This window comes from Gopherus flavomarginatus, chromosome 3 (genome assembly GCF_025201925.1).
Source record: "Gopherus flavomarginatus isolate rGopFla2 chromosome 3, rGopFla2.mat.asm, whole genome shotgun sequence".
Lineage (NCBI taxonomy): Eukaryota > Metazoa > Chordata > Testudines > Testudinidae > Gopherus > Gopherus flavomarginatus.
Window position 1 is genome coordinate 270,578,508 of NC_066619.1, and position 26,836 is coordinate 270,605,343.

The 26,836-nt window shown below is 39.4% G+C and overlaps 1 protein-coding gene across 7 annotated transcripts in view; it reads right to left on the minus strand.

The window, feature by feature from the left end:
* The window catches only part of MAEA (macrophage erythroblast attacher, E3 ubiquitin ligase), a 127,787-nt gene that overhangs the window by 37,959 nt on the left and 62,992 nt on the right, over window positions 1-26,836 (minus strand). For 5 of the 7 annotated variants that reach the window (XM_050947840.1, XM_050947834.1, XM_050947838.1 and 2 more), the window contains exons 4-6: window positions 6,249-6,371; window positions 5,213-5,326; window positions 3,276-3,352 (exon numbers count right to left, since the gene is read on the minus strand). In XM_050947840.1, the coding sequence (XP_050803797.1) occupies window positions 3,276-3,352; window positions 5,213-5,326; window positions 6,249-6,371 (314 nt within the window). The remainder of the gene's footprint in view (window positions 1-3,275; window positions 3,353-5,212; window positions 5,327-6,248; window positions 6,372-26,836) is intronic. The other 2 variants (XM_050947836.1, XM_050947837.1) reach the window with 1 other exon arrangement.

The following is a 26,836-nucleotide window of genomic DNA, read 5'->3' on the forward strand; positions in this document are numbered from 1 at the left end:
AAAAATGAATAAATAAAATAAAATCGAGGCATTCTTTGGAAACCCCAATCTAAGGGAATTAAGTGCTCACTCCTCTTCAGTCATTTTTGAAAGATCTACACCCGTAGCTCTGAAAGATGTAAAAGTGACCCAAGCATAAGTGAGGCTTGTCTACACAGGGAAATTTAGGGGGATAATTATACTGGTAAATTTCTCTACACAGATAAGCCCTGAAGCAGTGATGTCTGTCAGAGTGCAGATAGCTTGAAAAAAAGAACTCAAAGATGTCAAGTGCCTCATGCATCTCAATGGGGTACTGACTCACCCATTGGTCCAGAGGCCCTACCAACACCACCACCAGAGTGACGTGTGAGACAGGTGAAGAATGTAGCAGCTATGGCCTATCTACAAAAGTAGATACCCCAAATGCTGAAGCCAACACTGGGCCCCTGAACTCCCACCCCTCCTGGCTGACAAAGGAGAAGGAAAGGAGACCTATGACCTTCCCCCTTCAGACAGGGGTCCCCTTCAAGCATCACTCCAGTGACAGGCCATGGTTGGAGAGCCCCAGATTGTCTCAATAGGCCCCCAATTCCTCACAAGTCTCTCAGCTGCCATCTCAAAGAGATGGGTGACTAGCAGCGTTGCCAACTCTCACTAGTTTATCATAAGTCTGATGTTATTTGGTATGTATGTTTTGTTTTTTTTTTTTAAAGGCCCAGCTCCTGGAATCCAGTGATTGTGAGAATCTTCGTTTTCATGAAAAGAAAAAAAAAAGTTTAGCCCTCATAGTTGGAGAAATACTTGAAAGCATGACCCAATTATACCCAAAAGCTTAAAGATCAAAACAATGTTTATTTTTTAATAAGAGAGAAGGAGCTGCTCCACCAAAGGCATGATTTTTGAACATTTGGTGTTTGCAATACTAAACAAGCGAAAGCACAGTAGGAACTAGAGGACAAGGCATGTTGAGAAATACTCTGCGCTCAGTGCACATACGCTGTTCTCTCCAGTACACACAGCTGTAGATGAAAAGCTATGATGGTATTCATATGGTATATTTCACTGGAATATTGCTATGGTATTCTTAATAAAACGCATTCCAAAATTGCTTTGTTTGCTCTCTTCCAGTGCTTGCTGCACATTGATACAGGAAGCTGGCGGTTATGCAAAAAGCAAGTTGACTATGCAACAACTGGCTAATGCAGAAAGCATAATTTCTCACATTTCAGACATTAACACAGGACAAAATAGCAATAGCAGCATCACAATGTTACCATAGGGCATTAGTCTAGAACAGGGGTCCCCTAACCCTAAATGCACCCACATCCTCGCCGGCGGTCGAGCATCCGCCACAGTCCTTCGTCTGGCGCGTGTCAGATGAAAAGGTTGGGACTCACTAGTCTAGAATATCACAGTGAGACACAGCTAGCCCAGAATTAAGAATCCACTTTGCTTTTCCCTCCCTTCTGAAGACAATACAATATTCCATTTGGATCTAATAAAAAAAAGTGTTCTGTATCTAAAAACTGAGGTTCTGATTAAAAACGCTGAGAATTTTTATTTGTTTCTATGATGCATCATGTATACAGTATGACTGCACTATCCCTACCACAAAAAACTTTATGGCAGCAAATGATGCAAGTATCCTGCAAATATCCTGTTGGTTTCAACAAGATTTTATAAAGCAATAGTAGGTAAACAAAATGCAGTAGAAGCGGTCATGTAATTATAACTGTACCACTCTAAACTCATCAGAAACACACTCTCTGTTATTGTGCAGTAACTTATTCATAGAATACTACAAAATATTATCACATATTTTCTGCATACCACGAGGTCCCAGCACAGGCATCCCATTGATTTTAACAGAATCAGTTTCATGTTCTGAAACATTATTCCAACACCTTAGATTGAGACCACTGACCCAAAAGCTTATTCGTTTCAAATTACTTCCTGACCCAATAAAATAAGAAGTATTTACCCAGAAACAAGAAAGTTGCATTGTGGTTAGAATAGTGGACAGCAAGTCATGAATTCTCAGTTTTATTTCCAGCTTGGTCACTGACTCATAAGATCTTGGACAAGCATGAACTGTCTTTTTCTACATAAAATACATATGACATTTATATACCTCACAGAAGTGAGGAGAGTCTTATTTTTTGTAACATAGTAGAGACCCTCAGATAACAGGCACTGTAGAGCTGCAAAGTATTAATATAATCTATTTAATAAGAAAATAAAATACTTCAAATAAATCCTAAAGTTTAGTGGGGCTTAATAAAGATTGCATAATGAAAAAAGCTTAAGAGCTGAAACAGTCTATATCCAGTTTTAGACATGTGAACATTTATGGTAAAAAATGTTCACGTTAAATCAGATTCCGACCAGTCCACATAAGAAGAGAAACGTCTTTCCTTGAGACACAAAAAGTTTGGCTGTGTGAGCCAATCCCATCTACCCTCTGAGTTTGCACTCGAGATTACTATAGTAACTGCAAACTGAACTGTGCGTTATAAGAAGCATTTGTCTACACCAGGAGTAGGCAACCTATGGCACGTGTGCCAAAGGCGACACGCGAGCGGATTTTCAGTGGCACTCGCACTGCCCAGGTCCTGGCCACTAGTCCAGGGGGCTCTGCATTTTAATTTAATTTTAAATTAAGCTTCTTAAACATTTTTCAAAACTTATTTACTTATATACAACAATAGTTTAGTTATATATTATAGACGTATAGAAAAAGAACTTCTAAAAACATTAAAATGTATTACTGACACGTGAAAACTTAAATTAGAGTGAATAAATGAAGACTCGGCACACCACTTTTGAAAGATTGCCGACCCCTGGTCTACACCAAGAAACCAACAGTGTAAAAGAGTATTCTTTTGATAATTGCTTCTGAATTTTGAAGTTTTGCAAAGCCAGAAAGTTCTCTTTTCAGTAACTATTTTAAAGTTTTTAATTGTGCATCTAGAATGATAGCTTGTGCTTAAAACACCACATAATCCAATATGAACCTCAGTCTATTAAATCCCAAGAGAGTGTTTGATAACAACAATGCTGAGTATCAGAAGGGTAGCCGTTTTAGTCTGGATCTGTAGAAAGTGACAAAGAGTCCTGTGGCACCTTATAGACTAACAGTAGTAGTCTATAATACCCACTTCATCAGACGCAATACCGAGAAGACCATTTGTTGCAATGGAGCTTCTGGGTGTGCAATAATTGTCACATGTTTCTTATGAAGTATAATACGTTCTTATTAAGAAAATCGTTTGGTAAACATCCTAATTTCATACCTCACAGCATCCAGTCTCTTGTTCTGTCGAATGAGTTCAATGAACTCCTGAATCCTTAAGCTGAACTCCAGACAGCTCTGAGATTAAAGACAAGACAAGGTTTAAGATGGGGCCAAAGCAGCATTGCACAAAGTACTCCGTATGCCACAAAATAATGTTAATGACATGCAACTTTGCTTGCTTTTAGGTATTCATGCAGGTAAAATAGTTTAATGCTGGCATATAATTCCCTAAAAGCAAACAAAAGCCTCCTACTCCCCGCCCTCTTCCAAAATAAATTATTGTAACTGGGACCAGTTGTGTCCTGATGACTGAAGGATGCCACAATCCTCATGGATGTGAATGGACCAGTGGTGTTGATTTGTACTACATTCTAACTGTAAGACAGCAGATACTGCAGAAATTTCTGAGATGAAGCAATAATTAAGGCAGAGGAACCCTCTTAGTTATGAGAGGCAATGGAATTGTGCAAGATTGTTGGGGCAAAGGGGGTCTCTAAATGTTTACTTGAAAGTTCATGTTAGCATGAAAACAGCACATTATTTTAGCTCACTGAGGACCCTTTTTTCCTGTCCCAAAAGAACCCAGAACAGTGTTTTTAAAAGCCATACTAAAGACCATCTTAGTCGCACTAAAATCAAGTTGCATTTACCTGCTTTTGGAAAAGGCAAGTAAGCTGACCGTGTCCCTTTAAATCAAATTCAGCACAGGTTCACAAATATCTATAGGAAAACTTTGAACATGTAGAATTTAAAAAAAAAGTGTCTCTCTCTGAAAAGAACAATTCACTATGTTTTGTTATAGGGACACAGTCAACTACTTTATTATCTGTAAACACACACACACACTCAATGACATCAGCAGCGATTTGACCTGCTCCAAATTTGGGTCAGTTCGCAGTGCAGCACACATTTATGGTAGCCCTTTTTTTTTTTAAACCATTAGAAACTTATAAAGAAATTTAAACTCAAACATCACATTGATGGAATACATAGTTTTGAAGTGTAATTGTTGAAAACTCATTGTTTGAAAATAGGTTCTTTTTAAACTCTCGAGCCTGACTGTCCAGAGAGAAGCAAGGACTCCACAAGATTTTAAGAGCTACATTGTCCTGTACTCTTAACCTTTGCTAGAGGCAAAACTCTTCAAATTTGAATCGGCAGACAAAACAGAGGAGCTGATTTTCAGATGTTGTTTTAAAATAGCCAGTTACTTAACTCTGCACATCATCACTCATTCAGGACTTTAGACGAGTTTATTTTTTCTATCTTTAAAAAAAATCCACTCTTTAGTAATCATCCCCATAGATAATATATTCTAGACCTATAATTCCTCCCTTTAAGATACATGGGAAAAAATAGTCTTCAGAAGTGTAGATGTCCTCCAGTGAACTGCAAGCCAATAGCTAAATTGGATTTTATAGACTGTCAGAACTTAAAAAGCCCCATGTAGTCAGTAGATTTCAGACTCATTACAATATAGCACAAATTTTGGTATAATCTTACAGTCTTACTCCCAAGAGTGGTAACTCAATGAGACTGCAGGACTTCTTCCCCACCCCTACTCTTTCTTCTCCAGTTTAGCTTTTGGTTAGACTTGCAGGAAGGTGGGCAAGGATTTAACAAGTTAACACTAATAATCAGCTAAACTACCTTACACTGGACAGAAATTTATTCCTGTGTGTTTCAAAAAGAAGCATAGTCATTTCCTCCAACTCTGATCTCTCACAGCCTTAGCTTTTAAGTAAAGTAGGGCTTGCAGAAATAGATTTTTGGGGGGAATGTGGAAGTTGTTTTATTCAGTTTTTATTTTTACATTGAATATTGCTGATGAAAAAAATTAAGAGTACTTCGGATTTAATTTCTTACATTACTTAACATATTAACATTACACAAGGTTTTCTTGAGCAGTATAATTATGCAACAGTGTTTACATACCAATTCTGGTTTTCCTTTAATGGTTTCCATAACAAGATCATCATTTTCTTTAGAGTAATCACAGGCCGATTTACTTTTGCGTCCCATCTTCGGTTCGTTCTCATTTTGGCGCCCCTGAGTGACAGAGAATGTCACTCTTTGCTTGTCATTAAATGCACTCAGACATTTTTGGTTAAAGAAAGCGCTTAGTTTAAAAAAAAAAACAAAACAAAAGACACAAAACACCTTTCTGAGGGAGGCAGGGGTTTTGGTTAATATCAGTTAAAACAGATTTCTGCAAGCCCTATAAAAGATTACAGCATACTTTTAAAAGCAACTTTAAAGACACGGGAATTTAAACTAACTATATATGGATAAACACAGAGTGACTCCTTATCTTCAGTTCATGTTGTACAAGGGCTGGAAAGTAATGTCCTTTGCTCATTACTAGATTACATGCAGCTTTTTTGAGAAAACTACATTCTAACTTAGCATTATTGCATCTTATATTTCACATTAGCTCTCTTTTCTTTAAGTCATCATAGCTGGATAAAACTTTTTTTAATAAAGTAAATTTCTCCCACTGTGTTAAGCTTGAGGATATATGTTTAGCATTTCAATTGCTCGCCACACTTTTTAAAGACAACTTCATATACACCCTGTGAAGTATGTTCTCACCAGGATGCAAAGGAGTTATGCACATAAGTCCTCATGCATCGAGATGAGACTATACTCCTTTGCATTTAAGTTTCTGTAAATCACATTAAAAAATAAGGTCATATTGTTATTTCACTGTAATCTGACAAGCAAAATCTTGCATCTAAAAAGGACCTAGGTTAAGGGTTAAAATTTAACCTTGGTGTAAGCGGGGACAACTGCCCTGATTTAGGCATACTAAAGAGATTTATTCTGTACTTAGGATCTTTAGTTTAGTACATGCTAAGTCATCATTCAGACCCAACATTTAAATTCAACTGGCTAAATCAAATATTCAAGGAGTTCATACAACCATGACAATGTACATTAAGTTAAAGCTTTGTGCATTACGTTTCCATACCTTCATTTTCCTGAGCCTGGATTTGTTATCATGACACCAAGCCAAGCAAGTCATAGTTTCTTGCCTTTCCAAAGATTCTTCCACTTCTTTAGCCGTCAAGAACATCTCAATATTTACCAAGTCCTTAAGGAAAAAAAGAGCAAGACCAGTTGAGCTTTCTTTACAAAATGAGGTTGCTCCATAAAATCTCATTCTTCACAGCTACAGCTAGGAGCTAATTTGTGACATGCATGTTAAAAATGTACATAAATTTTAAAAACATCTTGCCCTTCGAAGCATTTTCCTCTACAAAGAAAGTAGTTGTGTCTTCTCAAAAACTGTGATCCCCTACTCAGTGATGTACGACTGTCAAAGTAGATAGCAAATTTTAAAACTGTCTAAAGTTTGATACCTTCCTGCTCTGTAAATAGTGTTAATACTCCTTACAGATTAACACGTTTGCCAACAATCCTTCTCTCCCCCGATTTCTTTTCATGTACCTTTGTCCCCTCAACCCTACTCTCCCTGCATCCTTTTCTACACAGGCTCCTGACTGGTCCCTTTTGTCTGATTCAGAGAAAAAGAAAGCCACACCAAGGAGATCTACTAGGCCTAACAGAAAGAATGGAAAAATACGATGGGCCCAAACTTGTCTGGTGGAGGGAAGAGAGGGAGATCGGTTTCAGAATTCAAGCCAGTGTTGAATTTTATAGAAAACCCCTCAAAACTCTGGGGCTGAGGCCTGTATCTGGAACTAACAAAGTTTGAATTTTGCACTAGATCCATATTGCACACCTCCTTAAGGAGAAGGCATGTACATATGTACGCACTTGCATGTGCAAAACAACCACAGAAAGCTAGGAGGCAAAAGGTCTCTGTCATTCTTTAGGTGAAAGGAACAGATGAGACTATAATAGCAGCAAAATTTAACCCCTTAAAATTATTTTCTACACCATCCTCAACAAATCTATAGCAGACAGAAGCTTTCAGCCTTTACACTTAAGTCAGTCATATTTTCCAGTTAGCTAGTTTTTAAACTTAAGCTTTACTTAAACTGAGAACTGTCAGGAAAAGCTTCCTTAAAACCCATGTCTGGGGGTTGCGGTGGGGGCGCACAGAAGAGAGGGGCAAGAGAGGGGAAAGGACAGTTTCAAAGTCATATTGCAACCTACATTTAGCAGTATGTGTGCTACAAATTTGGCGGATATAGACCGTTTTCCACTGATGCCCATATCTCAAGAACTAGCATCACAACTGGCTCCCATTTTGGCAGCCTCAGTGAAGTTGTGAGTAGGACAGTGTGAGATGGGATGTTTGTAATGAAGTTTCCGTATTTGTACCTATATTGTGGATAGAGGTCTGCAGATTCCAGTATTATTAAACCATCACTTTTTATAAGCATTAAAGTCACATTTTTTTAAGTCACTCCAACCTTCCACTGATATATATATACTTGGTGATTCTAGTTTAAGCATTAATTCTCTGTAAACCATCCATGTACTTACAAAGACCAGGGAGTTTTCAGGTTGCAGACATAGCAAATACACAAAAATCTAGACTAGAACATGCTGCAGGAAGTGACACTACAGTTTTGCTGAATAAAAGACCCTGCTGATAAGAAGTGGAGTTAATCCACAGTAAAGTGTTACGACTTCTAGGAGTATTCCTTTTCCTTCAGTTAATTTTTCAAAATATTAAGTTGCTCAGTTGTATACAATCACTTTCAATGTGATTCAGCTTTGCAATGTGCCATTAAAATTATGTGAACAATTAGAACAGATGTTTGTATTAATATTTTCTCATCTGATTCCCACTCTTTAATTAGCAGAATTACATACAAGGAAGAAACTCTGGGCCTTTCTAGTTCCAAACAGCTACCTACAACTAGTGGAATTTCTATCTAAAGTTTTGATACTTCTGTATGCTTCTTTTAGTTCCTTAACATTTAGAAACTTTGTCTTCCAATTGCATTGGCACAACAATTATTTGGGCTGCAACATCCTACTGATCCCAGTGACTAAACAACAAGTATGAGTTACAATATTAAAATTCCATTTTGTTGAGTGACATGAGACATCTCACAGGAAGTGGGAAAAAAACACTGCTTGTGGTTAGCACAACCTATTATTAACCTGCATAGGGCAGACAATGTACAGCTGTACAGTAATAGTTAAATATCAGCTTTATCACTCAAACAGACCTAATCAAATGCAACTGAACGTTTTTTTTTGTTTGTTTTTTTAAGACATATGCCATTAAAGGATTTTTTTTAATGCATCTGTAGTAAAAGGATTTAGGAGGGTATTTTCAAACTAGGATGAACTGAGTCTATTTTGAATTTGCATTCTCGGAGATTATTCTGAGCTGCACAAATATGTCATGCTGTGACAGCTCATACTTAGAGGAAGAAAACACTCTGTAGGGAACTGTACAATTCTGTGTATTGCTAACACAATAATCCAGTGCTAGGAATGTTTGTATTAACATAAAATGAACTTGTTCCACCAAATTTAAGTGTATGTACTTTCCAAAGCAATGTGCTGCAAACCGTACAATTGAAATATGCTGAATATGACAGATATTCAGAATAGCTCGAGTGAATAAAGACACTGTCAGAGTAGAAGATGGCATTTTCACCTGTTAAAACATAACAGCTGAAAGTATGTGAGCTCAGTCTTCCTGGTGGGAACATTCTGAGATTTTATACAAATGATACAGCTATCCGGCTTGTGTTTATAACCTATATTTCATTTATCATGTAAGTTTTTTCTTGTAGATTTATGATATTTTAAAAACTGACACTAACTAAGAAAAAAAGAACCAGAACTGCAGTGGAGGTTGTCATGGCCACGGGTCTGTTTACACAGTTGCATATAATTTGCTTAGAAATAGTAAGTATAACCTTTTTCTAAAACTTTCCCCATTCCTGCACAATGTCTACAAATTAAGCCAAGACTTGGTAAAACACCCACAGAAAAAGTTTTCAATACAACTACATAATTTAAAGTTTCAACTATCATTTATCAAATTAATTACGGTATAATGGAATAAATTAAAGGGCCAGATTCTGCTCCGACACTAGTTTACCCTCATGTGATGTCTGTGGACATACAGTAGTTATTCCTGATCTACACCAGGGGTGAAATCAGAATCAGGTGTAGCATGAGACTTTTGTTGACCTCTCCCTGCATATAAAACAAAATTATCCCCTTTGCCACTGCACTGATGAAAGCTGAAGTGATGCCAAATTAGGATGTCACTGAAGACTACTACTACTATTCATGAGATGAAGTTTTGTAGGTGTGGTCAGCATTCCTGCTGGTAATTCTAAGTGACCTTGACAGAAGCCTCAAAAAGGACTGTGTGGCAGACCCTTCTGTTAACAGAGTACTAGGGTAAGATTGGGAAAAACTGACTGGCCCAAAATAAAACCAGACCCATGATCTTACATTCAAGTATTTTTTCCATATAAATCAACAATGAGTTTCATCAAGGGAAATCTATTCACTTCATAATGTTGTCACCAAGAGCACCCCTGCAATCAAACGCTACACAGCATTGTAATAATCTCTGTGCAAAATACGCCTTGTGAGGTGCTATTTAAAAACTAATGGAACAAATCAATAGTCTTATGTAATGGCTGTATGAAATATGTATTAAAGTTATGAACATGAACTGAAATTATTACTACAATGTGTTTTACCAGACAAATTTGGAAAATAGGTAAACCAGTTTCTCAAAAGACAAAGGACAAGCTGATAGCTCTAGACAGATGTCATCAATGTTGATGACTGCCAATCACCTCTCAAGTCGCCATGCTTTGATCATGAAGGGGGACAGGAACAGATCGATCTATACTTTAACAAGAACAGGGTATCTCTTTCACCATGAGACTCCAGGTCTTTGTCCTCACAGCTGGAATGAACATTATCTAGGGGTAACCCTCAGGCAAATGCATTTCAAAGGGTGACTGGACTATAAAAGTGAGGGAAAAAAACTACTAAGTTTTGTCTCCTGATCTCTCTCTTTCAGCTAAGATAACAAAGGGAACCAGCTCTTTGATTCTGGGGGGAATCCTGTCCTGAGAATTTGGGCTGCAATATCACTAGGAACACGTGGTAAGGCTTTTATCTTGAACCAAATTTAACTTGCTAAATTTGCCCTACTAGAAAGCATTTTCTCTTGTAACTATTTCTGATTTTAATACCTTGTACTTGTACTCACTTAAAATCTCTCTCTTTGTAGTTAAATAAACTTGTTGTTTTTTTTTTAATATAAACTGAACTGCTTGGTAACTCCGTTTAAAGTAGTGTGACAAAGTTCCTCCTCTACCTTGGTGGGTCCTGCTCTTATTGGCGGATTTGCTTGCCTCAGAGATTCACCATGCGGGTCAGGAAACAGCCCAGAGACCTTCCCCTCTGGTAGAAACAACAGTCCAGGTCAATTTCTCCTGTGTCTGATCAGGGGTAGGGAGGTTTGAGGGGAACCCGGGCCGCCTTCTACTCCGGGTTCCAGCCCAGGGCCCTGTGGACTGCAGCTGTCTAGAGTGCCTCCTGGTACAGCTGCACGACAGCTACAACTCCCTGGGCTACTTCCCCATGGCTTCTTCCCAACACATTCTTTGTCCTCACCACAGGATCTTTCTCCTGGTGTCTGATAATGCTTGTACTTCTCAGTCCTCCAGCAATGTGTCTTCTCACTCTCAGCTCCTCGTGCCTCTTGCTCCCAGCTCCTTGCATGCACGCTACAAACTGAAGTGAGGTCCTTTTTAACTCAGGTGCCCTGATTAGCCAGCCTATCCTAATTGATTCTAGCAATTTCTTCTTAATTGGCTCCAAGTGTCCTAATTAGCCTGCCTACCTTAGTTGGTTCCTGCTTGTTCTGGAACTTCCCCTGGTACCTTACCCAGGAAAAAGGGATCTACTTAATTTGGGACTAACATATCCGCCTTCTAACACCCTCCTGTAGCCATCTGGCCTGACCCTGTCACAGTAGCAAACTGTTGAATACTGATCCCTTGTGGAGCAATGGAGCTTCAATATCAGAACTGCCCAGGAAAGGGCTCAACAGCGAAGAACACACACTTTTTGGTAAAATTTTGGACTGGGAGCATGTTGGGGTCACCCTGCATGCAGTAACCAAGGCTGCTGGAAGTCAGAGTGTGACTGAAGTCTTGCTGACAGGCTGCTGGGCCCAGATCTGCTGGGCCAGGGCTGTAAGTATACACAAACTCAGGGAGTGACCCGCATTACTTCTGGCTGTTTGTGAGCAGCTCAGGTTGGGAGTTACAACAGCAAAGCATTGTGAGGCACCCAAGATTGCAGGGCAGGTGGTGAGAAACTCTCACTGGTCTGGATTGCACCCTGGAATGTGACAGTTGCCATCAGCATTTAGCAATAAAATGTACTGCATGTGCGTAATTGGATTATAAATAAATTGGGTGACAAATTCTCCTTTTGATTTCTGTTATGATTGTATCTGTACTTTTACTAATGCTCAGTAAACACGTCAGACTGAAAACACATGATATTTCATTATAGGATACGATATATATTTGTACTAATTATGTTTATTCCATACATATTTTAAAAGCAATAAATATTCAACAGCCAAAGAGATCCTAGTCAACAATTACCGAATTACAGTTTCAATGTTATCCACTGTTACCATTATAACCACCCCCTGCAACTTAGATACCGTAACTAGCCTTTTCCCTTAGCCAATCACTAACAAAGTGCAACCAATGATGTTTAGACATAGACCACCATGAAGCAAGAACTAGTCAATGAATGCAGAAATAAAACCGGCTTATTCTGCTATGAGGTTTTGCTATTGGTCATGTTAAAAGAATAGCTAAAAATCTGGCACATATAGTATATCTTAAAATATGTAATGATGACATGATTCAAATATGCTTGCTATTTTCTTAATGTTCACCATTTGCTCTCGGTACAGTACAAACAGTAGCTTCTTTCTCTGTATGTTTAAAGAGCTCTGTGGTATGCTAAGCAGAAAAGAAATCACTTTGTTTTATCTTGACCTTCAACTTATTAGCCAATAATTAAGCCTCAGCATAAAATTAAGTTAAGCTTCCTTAAAGTAATATAAGATTAGTGTTTGAGATTTAAATCGCTTTGCTGATGAAAAAATATCTTGTATTATACGTATTATCAGGAAAGCAGTAGTTTAGCAGACTTCAACTGCTATCAAATATGATTATAGATGCCTTTTATTAAACCAACCAACCATCCATCCATATTTTAGGCAGAAAATGGCACAAATGAGTGTTGAAAGTTACCAAGGCCAGACAATACCTGCAGGTACCACAACCAGAAAATATATTGCTTATGTCAGTTCGGCAACTGTTCCTTGTTATTACTATCCTAGAGTTTTCTTCCAAAGAAATGGTCTCTTCTCAAGTTAAGAGTGGTGGCCATTGTCCATGGAAGAATTTGCAGATAAGGCTCTTTGTTTACCCAGGTGGAATACATACATATCTCCCCTTCTGTAAAACTAAAGTAAAGTAGTGTCAGGCCAAAGTATCTTAATTTTTAAATTTCTAAAAAAAAGTTTGAAGGCTGGATTTGGTGAAGTGATAATAAAGCTTCACTACAACTTATCCAGTTAGAATGCAATACATGTGCATTTATAAACTGCATCAGATTGTATACTTCAATGTCAAAAAAACCCAACAAATGCTTACTTTAATTACTATTAAGAATGCAGAAGCAAATCTACAATTTCAAAGCACTGAATTCTTTTTCTCTCTTTAAAAAAAAATGTGAAAAATGAGTTTCATGCCTGCAGCTGCCCTACCCGATTGGGTAGTTTGGTTCACTGCTTTTCCGGACAAAAGAACCCTCACAAAATCAGAAGCTATTCCAATACTTAAAACAGATCTTACCACAGCTTGGGGCCTGCTTGACCTCCACATTCCCCTATCTCTATGAAATATAGAGTATTTAAGTCAGTTTTGAAATACGTCTCAAATTTGTAGTACTCTCCAATTTATACATCACCATGGATGAATTTCAAGTTGAGATGGCATTACAAAAGAAGATTCAGTTTTCCAAACATTTTATTCCTAATTGTAACAAGCAGTTGATTTTCAAAATGTGATCATTCATTATCATCAATGGTGGCTTAAAGTTCCATGGATATGGACTACAATAAATTGTGTCCATTCTAAAAAAAAAACAAAAAACAAAAAAAAAAAAACCACCACCACAATCACCCACAACTCTGAAAGAAATGTCAAGGGGTAAAAGGAGTTGCAGACATAGAATGTGTAACATTTCATTTTTCTAAAGCTCGTTTAACAAAAAATGGATTTAAAGTTACTCAGCAACAATCTCTGTTTACACTGCTTCAGTTTACATGAATCAAAGTATTACATACAAATACTATGTTCTTGTTGAAAAGTACATTTCCAGTAAAAAGCTCATAATAAACACATAATTGTTTCTCCTATTGAACATGGTCTTTTAAAGGAAAAAGATTTCGTAAATTTTTCCCTTCTTTTTGCACAAGAATGAGCAACCTCTATGAGAGGAAACACATCCAGGACTGAAGTGGCATCTAATTAAACAGGATTATTTAATTTTAATCAATAAATGTAAGTCTGTCTTGCTCAGTGACTGGGTTAAATGCTAGGGAACAAGATACTACAGCAGTAAAAGGTCAATTTCCAAAGAAAAGAACTGTACAATTTCTGTACTAGATGTCATGTAAATTAAATTACCAGGTAAAACTTCTAAATTATAGAAGATGACGACGACGACGACGACGACATCTAATTAAGCAGTAAACCATAAGAAAAGATGCATTCCTGGGTCACTGGTGGACATCTTAGGCGTAGTGCTAAGGATAAAACCTACAACAGATGATTTACTTTGATCACTCTATGTCAATAGATAGAAAATAATACCAGCTACCTCTTATATAACAACATCTATCAGTAGATCTCAAAGTGCTTCACAGTCTTTAATATATATGTCTGCTTACAATACAGTGGGGAAGTGGTATACCCATTTTACAAATGGGAAACTGAAGCAGAGAGTGGACATCCAGCTCTGAAACTCCTTGTTTCTCTAAACACACAAACATAACCTATGCAGACGTATTATAAAAAAGTATGTAGTTTGTATTGTATTTTTTATTTTAGGGCTAAGGATAAGGAGAGAGAAAAAAGGCATCTTCCTTAGTGCCACTCTACAGCTCAATGCAGTAGATGACCATGTCCCTAACAACAGTTTATAAAATGCAACACTGAAGGAGCTGGCCAACTATGCTAATGAAATTAACAGGGACTCTAGATGTGTCCCCACATGAGGAAAAGAGGTGTTTGCTTATCACTGTTGTCTTCACTAGAATTTTATCGCATCTTAATTATTATTATATTAACTAACTCATAGTACGAACACTAGGAAAAAAAGGTGTAAAGACCAGGCCAATGCTTCTGTCTTGAGGTGCAAATATTGTATAGTTTTCCAATTGTGTTTAAGCTAACCCAACGGAAAGAATCTCCCACCCCTTTGGCCTGTCAATAGAGGAAGTAATTTGCCTTCAACCAGGTTTGAGAGCTCCCAGTGAACCCTGCCCCTTACCTCTCCTATCATGCATATTCATTTACCAGCTGTCAAAACCCTCCCACACACACTTGCGTGATATTCTTCAAAACCATCCCATATTATTCTTCCTCACATCTCATTCAGAGCTGTCCTGAGTGCTCCATTTTCAGGAATTTTTCTTTGTTTTGATTTTTTTTAGTCCTTAAAGTGAACAGATTGTCAAACAAAATGATAGGATTAAAGGCCAACGTTTTACCTAATCAAGAATATAAACGAAAAAGACTTCTTGAAAATATTTACAAGTTCATTTGTCCAGCACATTAACTTCATATTTTATGTAGAAAACAAATGCAAACTTGCACATTGGGGTCAGGTCCACACTAGAAACTTTTGCCTGTGTAGCATTTTTTTTTTTTTTAAACACACAACATTTCTAAGCTAACACTTCTTCAAAATCTTTTTCTCATTTGCAAACCTTATCAGTAACACTTTTATATTTTCCTCCAAGTCACTGATTAAAAACAACAACAAAACATGTTAAATAGTGCAGGGCCACGAACCAGTCCCCATGGGACACAACTAGAAACTTGGGAAATCATCATCAATTGGTATTTACAAAAGCATTTTGTGACCTGCCCATTTTTAATCCATTTAGTGTTTTCCATGTTTGTTTTGTTATGTTCTAATTTATCTAGTTTTTTTAAATCTAAATATTGCAAGGTAACAAGTCATATACCTTAAAGAAGTACATTACACCAATATTACCACCTTTATCACATAGACTAATCATTTCATCAAAAAAAAATTAAGTTTGGCAAGAGCTATTTTCCATAAAATTGTGTTGACTGGTATTAATTACATCACCCTCCTTTAATTCTTTACTAATTCAGTCCCTATATCAGCTGTTCCATTATTTTGCCTGGGGGTTGACATCAGGCTGCAAGCCTATAATTAATTACCCAAGTAGTCCCATTTAGTCATTTTAAATATTAGCACAACATTAGCTTTCTTCCAGAACTTCCCCAGTGTTCCAAGAGTTATTGAAGATCAACATGAATGGTCCAGCACGCTTCTCAGCAGCTTTTTAAAATTCCTGGAGGCAATTTATCCAAACCATCTGATTTAAGAATGTCTAACTTTAGTAATTGTTGTTTAACATACTCCTGAGTTACAATTAGAATGGAAAGCGATTAACCACCATATAAGACTACCCTATGTTTTTCCCCAAACAAATATTTATTGACTACTTCTGCCTTGTCTACATTATTATTGACAGTTTTACCATTTCCATCTACTAATGGTCTAATACCATTGTTAGAATTCTTTTTGTTCACAATATATTTTAAGAACTCTTTCTTATCCTTAACTCTGATGGCCATAAATTTCCCCATTAGCTTTTCTTGTCTCTTTTTTTAAACAATTCCTAACTTATACTTTATATTCCTCAATTTCCCCTTTTATTAATTAAGTAGAACTAAAGGGGGAATCTGCTCAAGATCTTTGATGTCTATACACAAATGCAAGGAGTGTGGGGTATAAACAGGAAGAACTAGAAGTATTATTACTTAAGTTAAATTATGACTTAATTGGCATCACGGAGACTTGGATGGATAAGCCTCATGACTGGAATATTGGTATAGAGGGGTATCGCTTGTTTAGGAAGGAAAGGCAGGGTAAAAGGGAGGTGTTGCATTATACATCAAGAATATATACACTTGTTCTGAGGCCCACAAGGAGGTAAGAGGCAGACCAATTGAAAGTCTCTGGGTAAAGATAAACAGGGTAAAAATAGGGATGATGTCAGGATGTCTGCTATAGGCCACCAAATCAGGAAGAAGAGATGGATGAGGCATTTCTAGAACAAAAACAGAAAAATCCAAAACACAAGCTCTGGTACTAATGGGAGACTATACAGACATCTGTTAGAAAAGGAATAGGGCAGAACACACAATTCGATAAGTTTGTGGAATATACTGGGGACTTTTTGTTCCAGACAGTGGAGGAAGTAGCCAGGGAGACAGCCTCTTTGGACTTTGATTCTGACTAGCAGGGAAGAATTGGTAGAGAATCTGAAGACTGATGGCAATTTGGATGAAAGTGATCATGAAAATGATAGATTTAATAATATGAAGGAGTGAAAGCAGCAGAATAAGGACAATGGACCTCAAAAAAAGCAGACTTTAAACAGACTCAGAAAAATGGTACGATCCCATGGGAAGAAAACCCAAGGGAAAAATGAGTTCATTAGAGCTGGAAGTTTCTCAGGGAGACAAGACTAAAGGCACAACTGACTACAAACATTCCTGATGCAAAGGAAAGATAGGAAGAGGCCAATACAGTTCTATCGGGAGCTCTTTAGTGACCTGATCAAAAAGGAATTGCACAAAAAAGGAAACATGGATAATTGCTAAGGAGGAGTACAAACGATAGAAGCATGTAGGATAAAAATCAGAAAGGATAAGGCACAAAATACGTTACATCTAGCAAGGGATATAAAAGGCAATAAGATGTTCTATAAATATATTAGGACCCAGAGAAAGATGCAGAGGAGTGTAGATCTCCTCTTAGTGGGGAAGGAGAGCGAATAATTGATAATATTAAGGGGGCTGAGATGTCACATGCCTATTTTGCTTCAGACTTCACTGAAAAGATTAACGGCTACCAGATACTGGACACAATTAACATTAAACAACAAGGGGAAGGAACGTAAGCCAAAATAAGGAAGAACAGGTTAAAGCAGGGGTTCTCAAGGTGGTTACATGGGGGTTGCAAGCCCTGAGTTCCCATTTAATTAAACGGACACCCCCCCACACACACATTTTTAATTTGGGGTGGGGGGCGGGGTGTCAGACTCAGAGGCTTGCTGTGTGAAAGGGGTCACTGTAATAACCTTAGTCCCAGATTTGGACCTTAGCGTCCAAAATATGGGGGTTAGCATGAAAACCTCCAAGCTTAGTTACCAGCTTGGACCTGGTACCTGCTGCCACCACCCAAAAAATTAGAGTGTTTTGGGGCACTCTGGTCCCCCTGAAAAACCTTCCCTGGGGACCCCAAGACCCAAATCCCTTGAGTCTCACAACAAAGGGAAATAATCCTTTTTCCCTTCCCCCCTCCAGGTGCTCCTGGAGAGATACACAGACACAAGCTCTGTGAATCCAAACAGAGTGAATCTCCCTCTCTGTTCCCAATCCTGGAAACAAAAAGTACTTTCCTATTCCCCCAGAGGGAATGCAAAAATCAGGCTAGCAATCCAACACACAGATTTCCCCGATTCCTTCCTCCCACCAATTCCCTGGTGAGTACAGACTCAATTTCCCTGAAGTAAAGAAAACTCCAACAGGTCTTAAAAGAAAGCTTTATATAAAAAGAAAGAAAAATAAGTACAAATGTTCTCTCTGTATTAGATGATACAACACAGGGTCAATTGCTTAAAAGAATATTGAATAAACAGCCTTATTCAAAAAGAATACAAATCAAAGCACTCCAGCACTTATATTCATGCAAATACCAAAGAAAAGAAACCATAGAACTTACTATCTGATCTCTTTGTCCTTACACTTAGAAACAGAAGACTAGAAAGTAGAAAGTACTTCTCCAAAGCTCAGAGAAAGCAGGCAGACAGACAAAAGACAAAAGACTCAGACACAAACTTCCCTCCACCCAAAGTTGAAAAAATCCGGTTTCCTGATTGGTCCTCTGGTCAGGTGCTTCAGGTGAAAGAGACATTAACCCTTAGCTATCTGTTTATGACAGTCACCAATACAAAAAGTTTGAAAACCACTCGATTAAAGAATATTTAGGTAAGTTAGCTGTATTCAGATCTGCAAGGCCTGATGAAATTCATCCTAAAGTACATAAGGAACTAACTGAATCCATCTCAGAACCTTCAGCAATTATCTTTGAGAATTCCTGGAGGATGGGTGAGGACTCAGAGGACTGGAAAAGGATAAACATAGTATCTATCTTTAAACAATCAGTTTGTAAGCACCTGGAGGACAATAGGGTTATATGGAATAGCAAGCATAGATTTGTCAAGAAGAAATAATGTCAAATGAACCTAATTTGGTTATTGGCCTAGTGGAGGGGGAAACACTAGATATGATGTATCTTGATTTTGGTAAGGGGTTTTGGACATTGTATTACATGACATTCTCATAAGCAAACCAGGGAAATGTAGTCTATATGAAATTACTGTAAGGCGGGTGCACATCTGGTTGAAAACCCATACTCAGAGTAGCTTTCAATGGTTTGCTGTTAAACTGGGGGGACATATCTAATGGGGTCCTGCAGGGGTAAGTCCTGGGTCTGGTGTGATTCAGTATTTTCTTTAGTAATTTGGATAACGGAGTGAAGAGTATGCTTATAAAATTTGCAGATGACATCAAACTGGGAGGGGTAGCAAGCACTTTTAGGAACAGGATTAGAATTCAAAAGGAGCTTGACAAATCTGAGAATCTGAAATCAACAACATGAAGTTAAAGACTAATGCAAAGCACTTCACTTAAGAAAAAAAATCAAATGCATAACTACAAAATGGGGAACTGCTGCCTAAGTGAAAGTACCGCTGAAACAGATCTGGAGGGTTATAGCGGATCACCATATTGAATATGAGTCAATAATGTGATGCAGCTGCAAAAAAAGGCTAATGTCATATTGCGTTGTATTAACGTGATCATCATATGCAGTGGCTCTCAACCTATTTACCACGGCGGGCTGCATATGCAGCTATGTGTTATGTGGGCTGCATCCAAACTGTATACATACCACTTGTATAGCCCTGAGCACATCACATGGGCCGCAGCTGTGTGCTGACCGGGCCACAAGCGGCCCGCAGGCTGTGGGTTGAGAACGATTGGTCATATGTAAGACATGGGAGGTAACTGTCCAGCTCTAGCTGGCACTGGCGAGGCCTCAGCTGGAGTATTATGTCCAATTCTGGGTGTCACATATTAGCAAAGTACTGCTTACTGTATTTTTCACTCTATGCATCTGATGAAGTGGGTTTTAGCCCACGGAAGCTTATGCTCAAATAAATTTGTTAGTCTCTAAGGTGCCACAAGGACTCCTTGTTGTTTTTGCTGATACAGACTAACACAGTTACCGCTCTGAACTCAAAGGCCAAATGTTTTTCTGCATTATCATAGAATCATAGTAATGTACGGCTGTAAGAGACCTTAAAGTCAACATGTCCAGCTCCCTGAACTGTGGCAGGACTAAGTGAACCTAGACCATTCCTGACTGGTGTTTGTCCAACCTGTTTTAAAAAACTTCTAATGATGAACACAATCAGTAGTCATATATCCAACCAAAAGTACTTGTATTTATAGGTGTTTTTTTTCCTGAAGTTTCTTAAATGTGCTTTACATTATTCAAGAGATATAAAGTATATACACTTCACTTGCTACTGAGATGCAGCCTCTTTGTAGGGTAAAACAGCAGTTTAACATAACTCAGTAACATTACTCAAGAGATGTCAATCTTAGGTCTCTATGGTTTTTACCCGTCAATAATTTGTATTTAAAAAAAAGCCATCTTTTTAGTATGACAGTATCATCAATATCACTGTGATTCACTCCAGGGGTTCTCACTTTTGCATTTACTGATAGAAATTTCACGTGAGTGTACCTTGTGTTTTTCCATTTTGGAGTTTCAGCTAGTATTTTTTTTTTTTAAATGACAAAAATGTCTCTAGTGTGAAACTACCTGTCAAGCAAGTTGGTCTAGCAAGTTAATGCTTTCAGCATTAACTGTGAACTGTATTATAATTATAATAAGGTAGCACACAAAATATGCCAATGTATACATACAACTTCTGCCCTTGTCCTGAAACAGTTAAAATCCTTAAAAAGCCGACACCACTAAGAAACCCCATCACTGACTAAATGGCTCACTTTAAAGATAGATTTTTTTTTTAAAGTTTCTTCTTGCTCTACGGCAGAGGTTGGCAACCTTTCAGAAGTGGTGTGCCGAGTCTTAATTTATTCACTCTAATTTAAAGTTTTGCGTGCCAGTAATACAATTTAATGTTTTTATTAGGTCTCTCTCTCTAAATCTAAACTATTGTTGTATGTAAAGTAAACAAGTTTTTTAAAATCTTTAAGAAGGTTCAATTAAATTAAAATGCAGATCTTATCAGTTTAGTGCAGTGATTCTTAACCTGGGGTGCACACATCTCCTGGGGCAGGGCCGGTGCAAGGATATTTTGCGCTCTAGGCGAAACTTCAACTTTGCACATCAGTTCATTGAGGGGCAAATCCCCAATGAGCCTTTAAAGACCCCAGGGGCCAGCCTGCCATGGGGCTGCTCCCCAGACCAGGTTCCCCCCCTCCGCCTGAACTCTCCTGGAGGGTGCACAGCCCCCCTGCGAGCCCTCCCAACCCAACCCAGGTGGCCCCTGCCCCAAGTCCACTCACTGGCTTCGCCGGGCTTGGGCCGCTGCAGCAACTTGGCAGGGAAGAGCCACCTTCCGGGGGCAGCAGCAAGCCCCAGCCATGGAGAAGCCAGCACGGTGCAGGTGGGCGGCAGCAGCACCGCTAGCGGGGAGCGGCTGAGCCCCCCCAACCCCTCTGCAGGCTGCAGTGGATGTATGTAGGTGCCAGCCCCCATGTGCTCCCTGCCTCCCTCCCCATTCTAGGGTTACCATATTTCAACCATAAAAAAGAGGCGAGAGCCCTGCCCTAGCCCCCATCCACTCTCTCCCACTTCCCACCCTGACTGCCCCAGTCAGAAGCTCCAACTCCAACCCCCACTCCTTGTCCCCTGACTGACCCCTCCTGGAACCCCTGCCCCTAACTGCCCCCCCAGAACCCCACCCCCTACCTAAGCCTCCCTGCTCCTTGTTGCCTGACTGCCCCCTCCTGAGACTCTCCAACTCTAACTGCCCCCATAGGACCCTACCCATCCCCTGACCACCCCAACCCTTATGAACACCCCTGCCGCCAGACAGACCCCCGGGGGACTCCCACGCCCTATCCAGCCGCTCCCCGCCACGACAGGACCCCCAGAACTCCCAACCCATCCAACCCTCCCCCTACCGTGCCCATGCCAGTAAGACGCTGGCTCCACATGGAGTTTTGCTCCACATGGAGTGCTGAGGCAGCAGGATGGGGGAGGGGCCGTGGGAGGGACAGTGGCAACGGCTCAAACTTCCAGGAGCCGCAGAACCCGAGTGTGGTGAGGGGGGAGCCGGGGCGCACACCTACCCAGGCTGTGGCCCGGTGCCCCCACCAGGGGAGCTCCTGAAGTGGATGCATGCTGGCAGTGGGCCCCGTGTGCCCCCCAGCTCCTCCCTCGCCACGCTCAGGCTTTGCAGCCCCCGGGAGCGTGAGCTGCTGCCGCCCCTCCCCATCAGGCTCAGGGCCCTGTGCCCCAGCGGTTCACACTCCCGGGAGCTGCAGAACGAGCATGGTGATAGGGCAGCTGAGGGGCGCGCCTGCCACTGGTCTGGGGCCCTGGCCACCGGTCCCGCTTCACTCAGCCGGCTGTGTGTGCTGAGCGGGGCCAGCGGCTGGTACCCCGGCTGGCAGCCGTGTGCCAGGCAAAAATCGGCTCGCATGCCAAAGGTGGCACGTGTGCCGTAGGTTGCCGACCACTGCTCTGTGGTGTCACTGTCTGCAACAAGTAGTCGTGTTTCGGTGACTAAAGAAGATTACTGTGCTCCTGAATTATTAATATAAAAAATATCATTTTGCAATTTTAGGCCTAGTAAAAGCACTTTAATCAGAAATACCTAATTTACTGGCGAATTCAAAAGATAAACACTGTCAGCCAACCTTTTGAATACCAAATGCCTTTTAATGGCAAGATCTTATTTGTGATTATGTCAGAAATAGGACACACACTACTTGGATAAAACAGGGACAGTGTGTTCAGAATGACCGAAAATGGTTTTAGACTACTCTAACCAGCAGAAGATGCATTTCCTCCATAAGAGAAAGCAAGAACAGACTTTTGATTTTTAGTTTTTGTAGGGTCCACATGATTTAAGAGTTTTTAGTTTAAAACTAAAGGAAATAGAGAGATTTAATTTGAGATGTATTTTAAGAGTTGGAGGGATAGGGTCAAATAATCTCCCCAAAGTATCCTGCTTCAACTGGACTACATTTCCCTCAAGTTTGAAAAAGCCAGGAAAAACCCTGGTGCTGAAAACTCCTAAAATAATTTGACTGAGTATTTACTTGTACGAGACAAAAGTCAGTATATATTTCATATTTCAAGTACTAATCCTTACGGAGGCTCTTGAAACCAAATTCAATTTTATTGAACATATTTATTTTACAGGCAACATTTACTGTGATATGTTCTGTTTAACTGGTGGTTTGTAGGATTAATTGCAACAGTGCAGCTTCTGCACCACAGCCTTTCATAAAACAAGATGCTTCATCTCAAAAGATCATGCTTAGTGCAAAATTAAAAAGATTTTTCACAGCAAAACAAAGCTGTAATATCTAGTTCAAATAGAAAGAGGTAACAGATTTTGTAAACAGATAAACAAGAGACTCCTGTCCAGTTTATAAAATAACTTTCTATAGAAGAGACCCACTAATTGTTGTGAAACAGCTCATTTGTGGCATGTTAGCATATTCAGAAAGGATTAAGAATTCCATTTATCAAAATCATACTTACATAGTAATTTATGTTATTGTGACTCTTAATACATTCAGCATGTAGCACAGTAAGCATGGATTGCTGGCACTGTAAAAGTGCTGAAAATATGCCAGTAAACACTGAGTTGTGTGTAGTAAATCACCAGGAGCGTGAATTTCAAGTCTGATTATATTTAACATGCATATAAAGGTACATATGTAAATGTACCATGGTACCATATGTACTGTCGGTTTAAAACAAAAAAACAACAAAACAAACCAAACTCTATGAAGATAGTACAAAAGCTTTTCCCGTGCTCTACAAATAAGGACCAAAATCAAGTGTTCACCTATCTCTAGCTAATATACACAGTATGTATACAATGTAGGAGTCTAATACCATGTTGTGATATCATAACAGTTTAAATCAAAGATTAATGGACTTCTTACCATATGTATTTTAGATCTTATTTTTAAGCTTGAAGTCATCAGCCACATCCTATACAACTACTGTTTAATTAGCAACCTAACATTAGGTGCAATTTGGGGGATGAGGCAGCAAACTACAACGTTAGGCTAAGTATCAGAGGGGTAGCCATATTAGTCTGGATCTGTAAAAGCAGCAAAGAGTCCTGTGCTACCTTATAGACTAACAGACGTATTGGAGCATGAGCTTCCGTGCATCCGACAAAGTGGGTATTCAACCATGAAAGCTCATGTTCCAATATGTCTGTCAGTCTATAAGGTACCACAGGACTCTTTGCTACTTTTAAAGTTAGGCTAAGTTTGTCATTGAACCCTGCTTGTAAATATTCACTATTATTACTCTTTTACACTTAAACATATCACAGATTAAGTTTACTGTGTACTTTTCAGGTGGGAAGAGTCAAGGACTCTCTAGCATACCCTGACTAATGCTACACTACTACAAGTTGCTACACGTTGTAGGAGGGAAATGGATGAAAGGAGCCAGGGAGTTACATACATTCCCACATGGAGGGAAACAATAAAATGGAATTGGCCAGCAGAGGCAGGAAAAACAAACATGTGCCAAAAAAGTATTGCCCATGGGGATAGGGCTGGGAGAAAGAAGAGGGGCTGAGAGAGAAGAATGTCATCACAGAGGGGAAGGCAGACATTTCAACGGGAGCTCCTATGCCTACTGACCCAACTGAGAGGAGTGGATAGAATCCTGCTGGTAAAGAATCACTCCCTTGAGCTGGTTTCATAGTGTTCATATAGAACAATGAGCATAATTCATCTCAACATAGATGGAGTGTAAGGGGAAGTACAAGATATCAAGAGAACTATGGCAAAGAAGAGTTCACAGTCGAGGCAGAAATGGTTGGGGAACATCAAGGTATGATTGGGCCACAAAAAGAAGGATAGTCAAAACGAAACACAAATTGAACAATAGATGACCTCCCTCCTCTCATTCACTTTATGCTCATGAAACAATGGCGTTCAGAAAGCTATTACACTGCATATTAAAAGGACTATATAGAAAAATATAAACTCAATGAACATCCTGCTCCAAAGCCATTTGTACAGTAAGTTATTGAAAGCAAACATATAGAATAGCCAAACCATAGACTGGTCAAGAGACCAGAACAATTTTTGTTTAAAACTCTACAGTACTGCAACGTGCACGTCGGCACTTTTGTACATAGAAGGTATAGATTTCCTTGTCAGCAAATAGTCTTGATGAAAAATTAAAACATTTGCTTGATGCCCTAATAATTTGCGAGTAATCATTTAAATTTTTTGCCTCTGTTTAAATTGCAAATACACACAGAAAATTCATATTTTTAGGATAAAATAATTTCAAATAGATTATGCATACTATTAGTTTTGGGCTGTGCAACTATTATTTGTTCATTAGCAAATAATTAATACATGAGATTCATAGATTTTTAAAGCCAGAATTATCTAGTCTGACCTCTTGTATGACTTGGCCATTATATATCACTTAGTTACCACTGTATTGAGCTTAATAACTTGTGTCTGACTAAAGCAAGTCTTCCAGAAAAAAATGTAGTCTTTATTTGAATACATCAAGAGATGGAGAACCCCCTACCTCCCCTGGTAGTTTGTTCCAAATGTTAAATCACTTTCATTGTTTAAAATGTGTGATATATTTCTCACTTGATTTTGTCTGGTGACAGCTTCCAGGCATCGGATCTTGTTATACATTTTTCCACTAGACCGAAGAACCCTTTTAGAGTACATGGTATTTTCTCCCTGGGAAAGTACTAACAACAGTAATCAAGTCACCTCTTAATCTTTTTTGCTAAATTAAGAGACTGAAGTATTTAAGTCCCACTGTAAGGCATTTTCTCCAGACCGTGAATTATTTTCTGGCTCTTTTCTGCATCCTCTCCAATTTTGCAATATTCTTTATAAAATTCAGATATCAGAACCGTGTCCTGTATTCCAGTATTCATCTCATCAATGCCACATACAGATGGAAAATCACCTCACTACTCCTACTTCTCTGTTTATATGTCCAAAGATCGCATTAGCCCTTTTTTGCCAGTCTTGCTCAGGGAACTCATGGTGAATCTGGACATTAGCAGTAGTCTTATCAAAATCGCCCTCTTCTTGATTCAGCTACTGCTACAGATCAGTAACTGGCCACACCCCACACAGTAGCATGTAACATGTAGACACACAAAAGCAAACAGCTAAGGGTACATCTACACTAACCGCCAGATCGGCAGGTAGCGATCGATCTATCGAGATCGATTTATTGCGTGTAGTGTAGACACGATAAATCGATCCCCGCCGACCGCTGAACTCTAGCTCGGTGAGAGGCGGAAGCAAAGTTGAAGGGGGAGCTGCAGCATGCCGCGAGGACACAAAAGTAATTTTAATTCGATCTAAATATGTCGACTTCAGCTACGCTATTCTCGTAGCTGAAGCTGCGTATCTTAGATCGATCCTGCCCCCAGTGTAGACCAAGCCTAACTGTCAAGCAAGCACAGTGTGATGAAGCCTCTGGGGCTCATAAGAGGGCTTCAAGAGGGGGAAAAAAGCTTATTCCTATTTTCCAGTTTTCAGCTTCCCCCTCTCACCTCTGCATTGGCTACTTTCTTTAGTGGTCTTCTCCCTGCTACCAGAGGAAGATATGCCCCTGCTGGCTGGGCAGGAGCTCAGCAACTGGAACCCTTCTCTCACCACCTTTGCCAGCTGCTTGCCAAGGCTTTGTGCCAACAACTAAACCCTGACAGCAGAATGACTAACCAGGCTAGGGGGAGAACTTGGGGAAAATGGCTGATAGAGAAGACATTAATATATTTAGACTTTAAGCTCTTTGGGGCATGGGCCATCTCTTCAATATTATTAATTATTTTGCAGTGCTTAGAAGAACAGGGCATCTAGTAACAAATTTAAATGCCAATCCACTTTTGGCAGCCAATCAAGTCCAACTCATCCACCCCACTGTGAGGCAGGT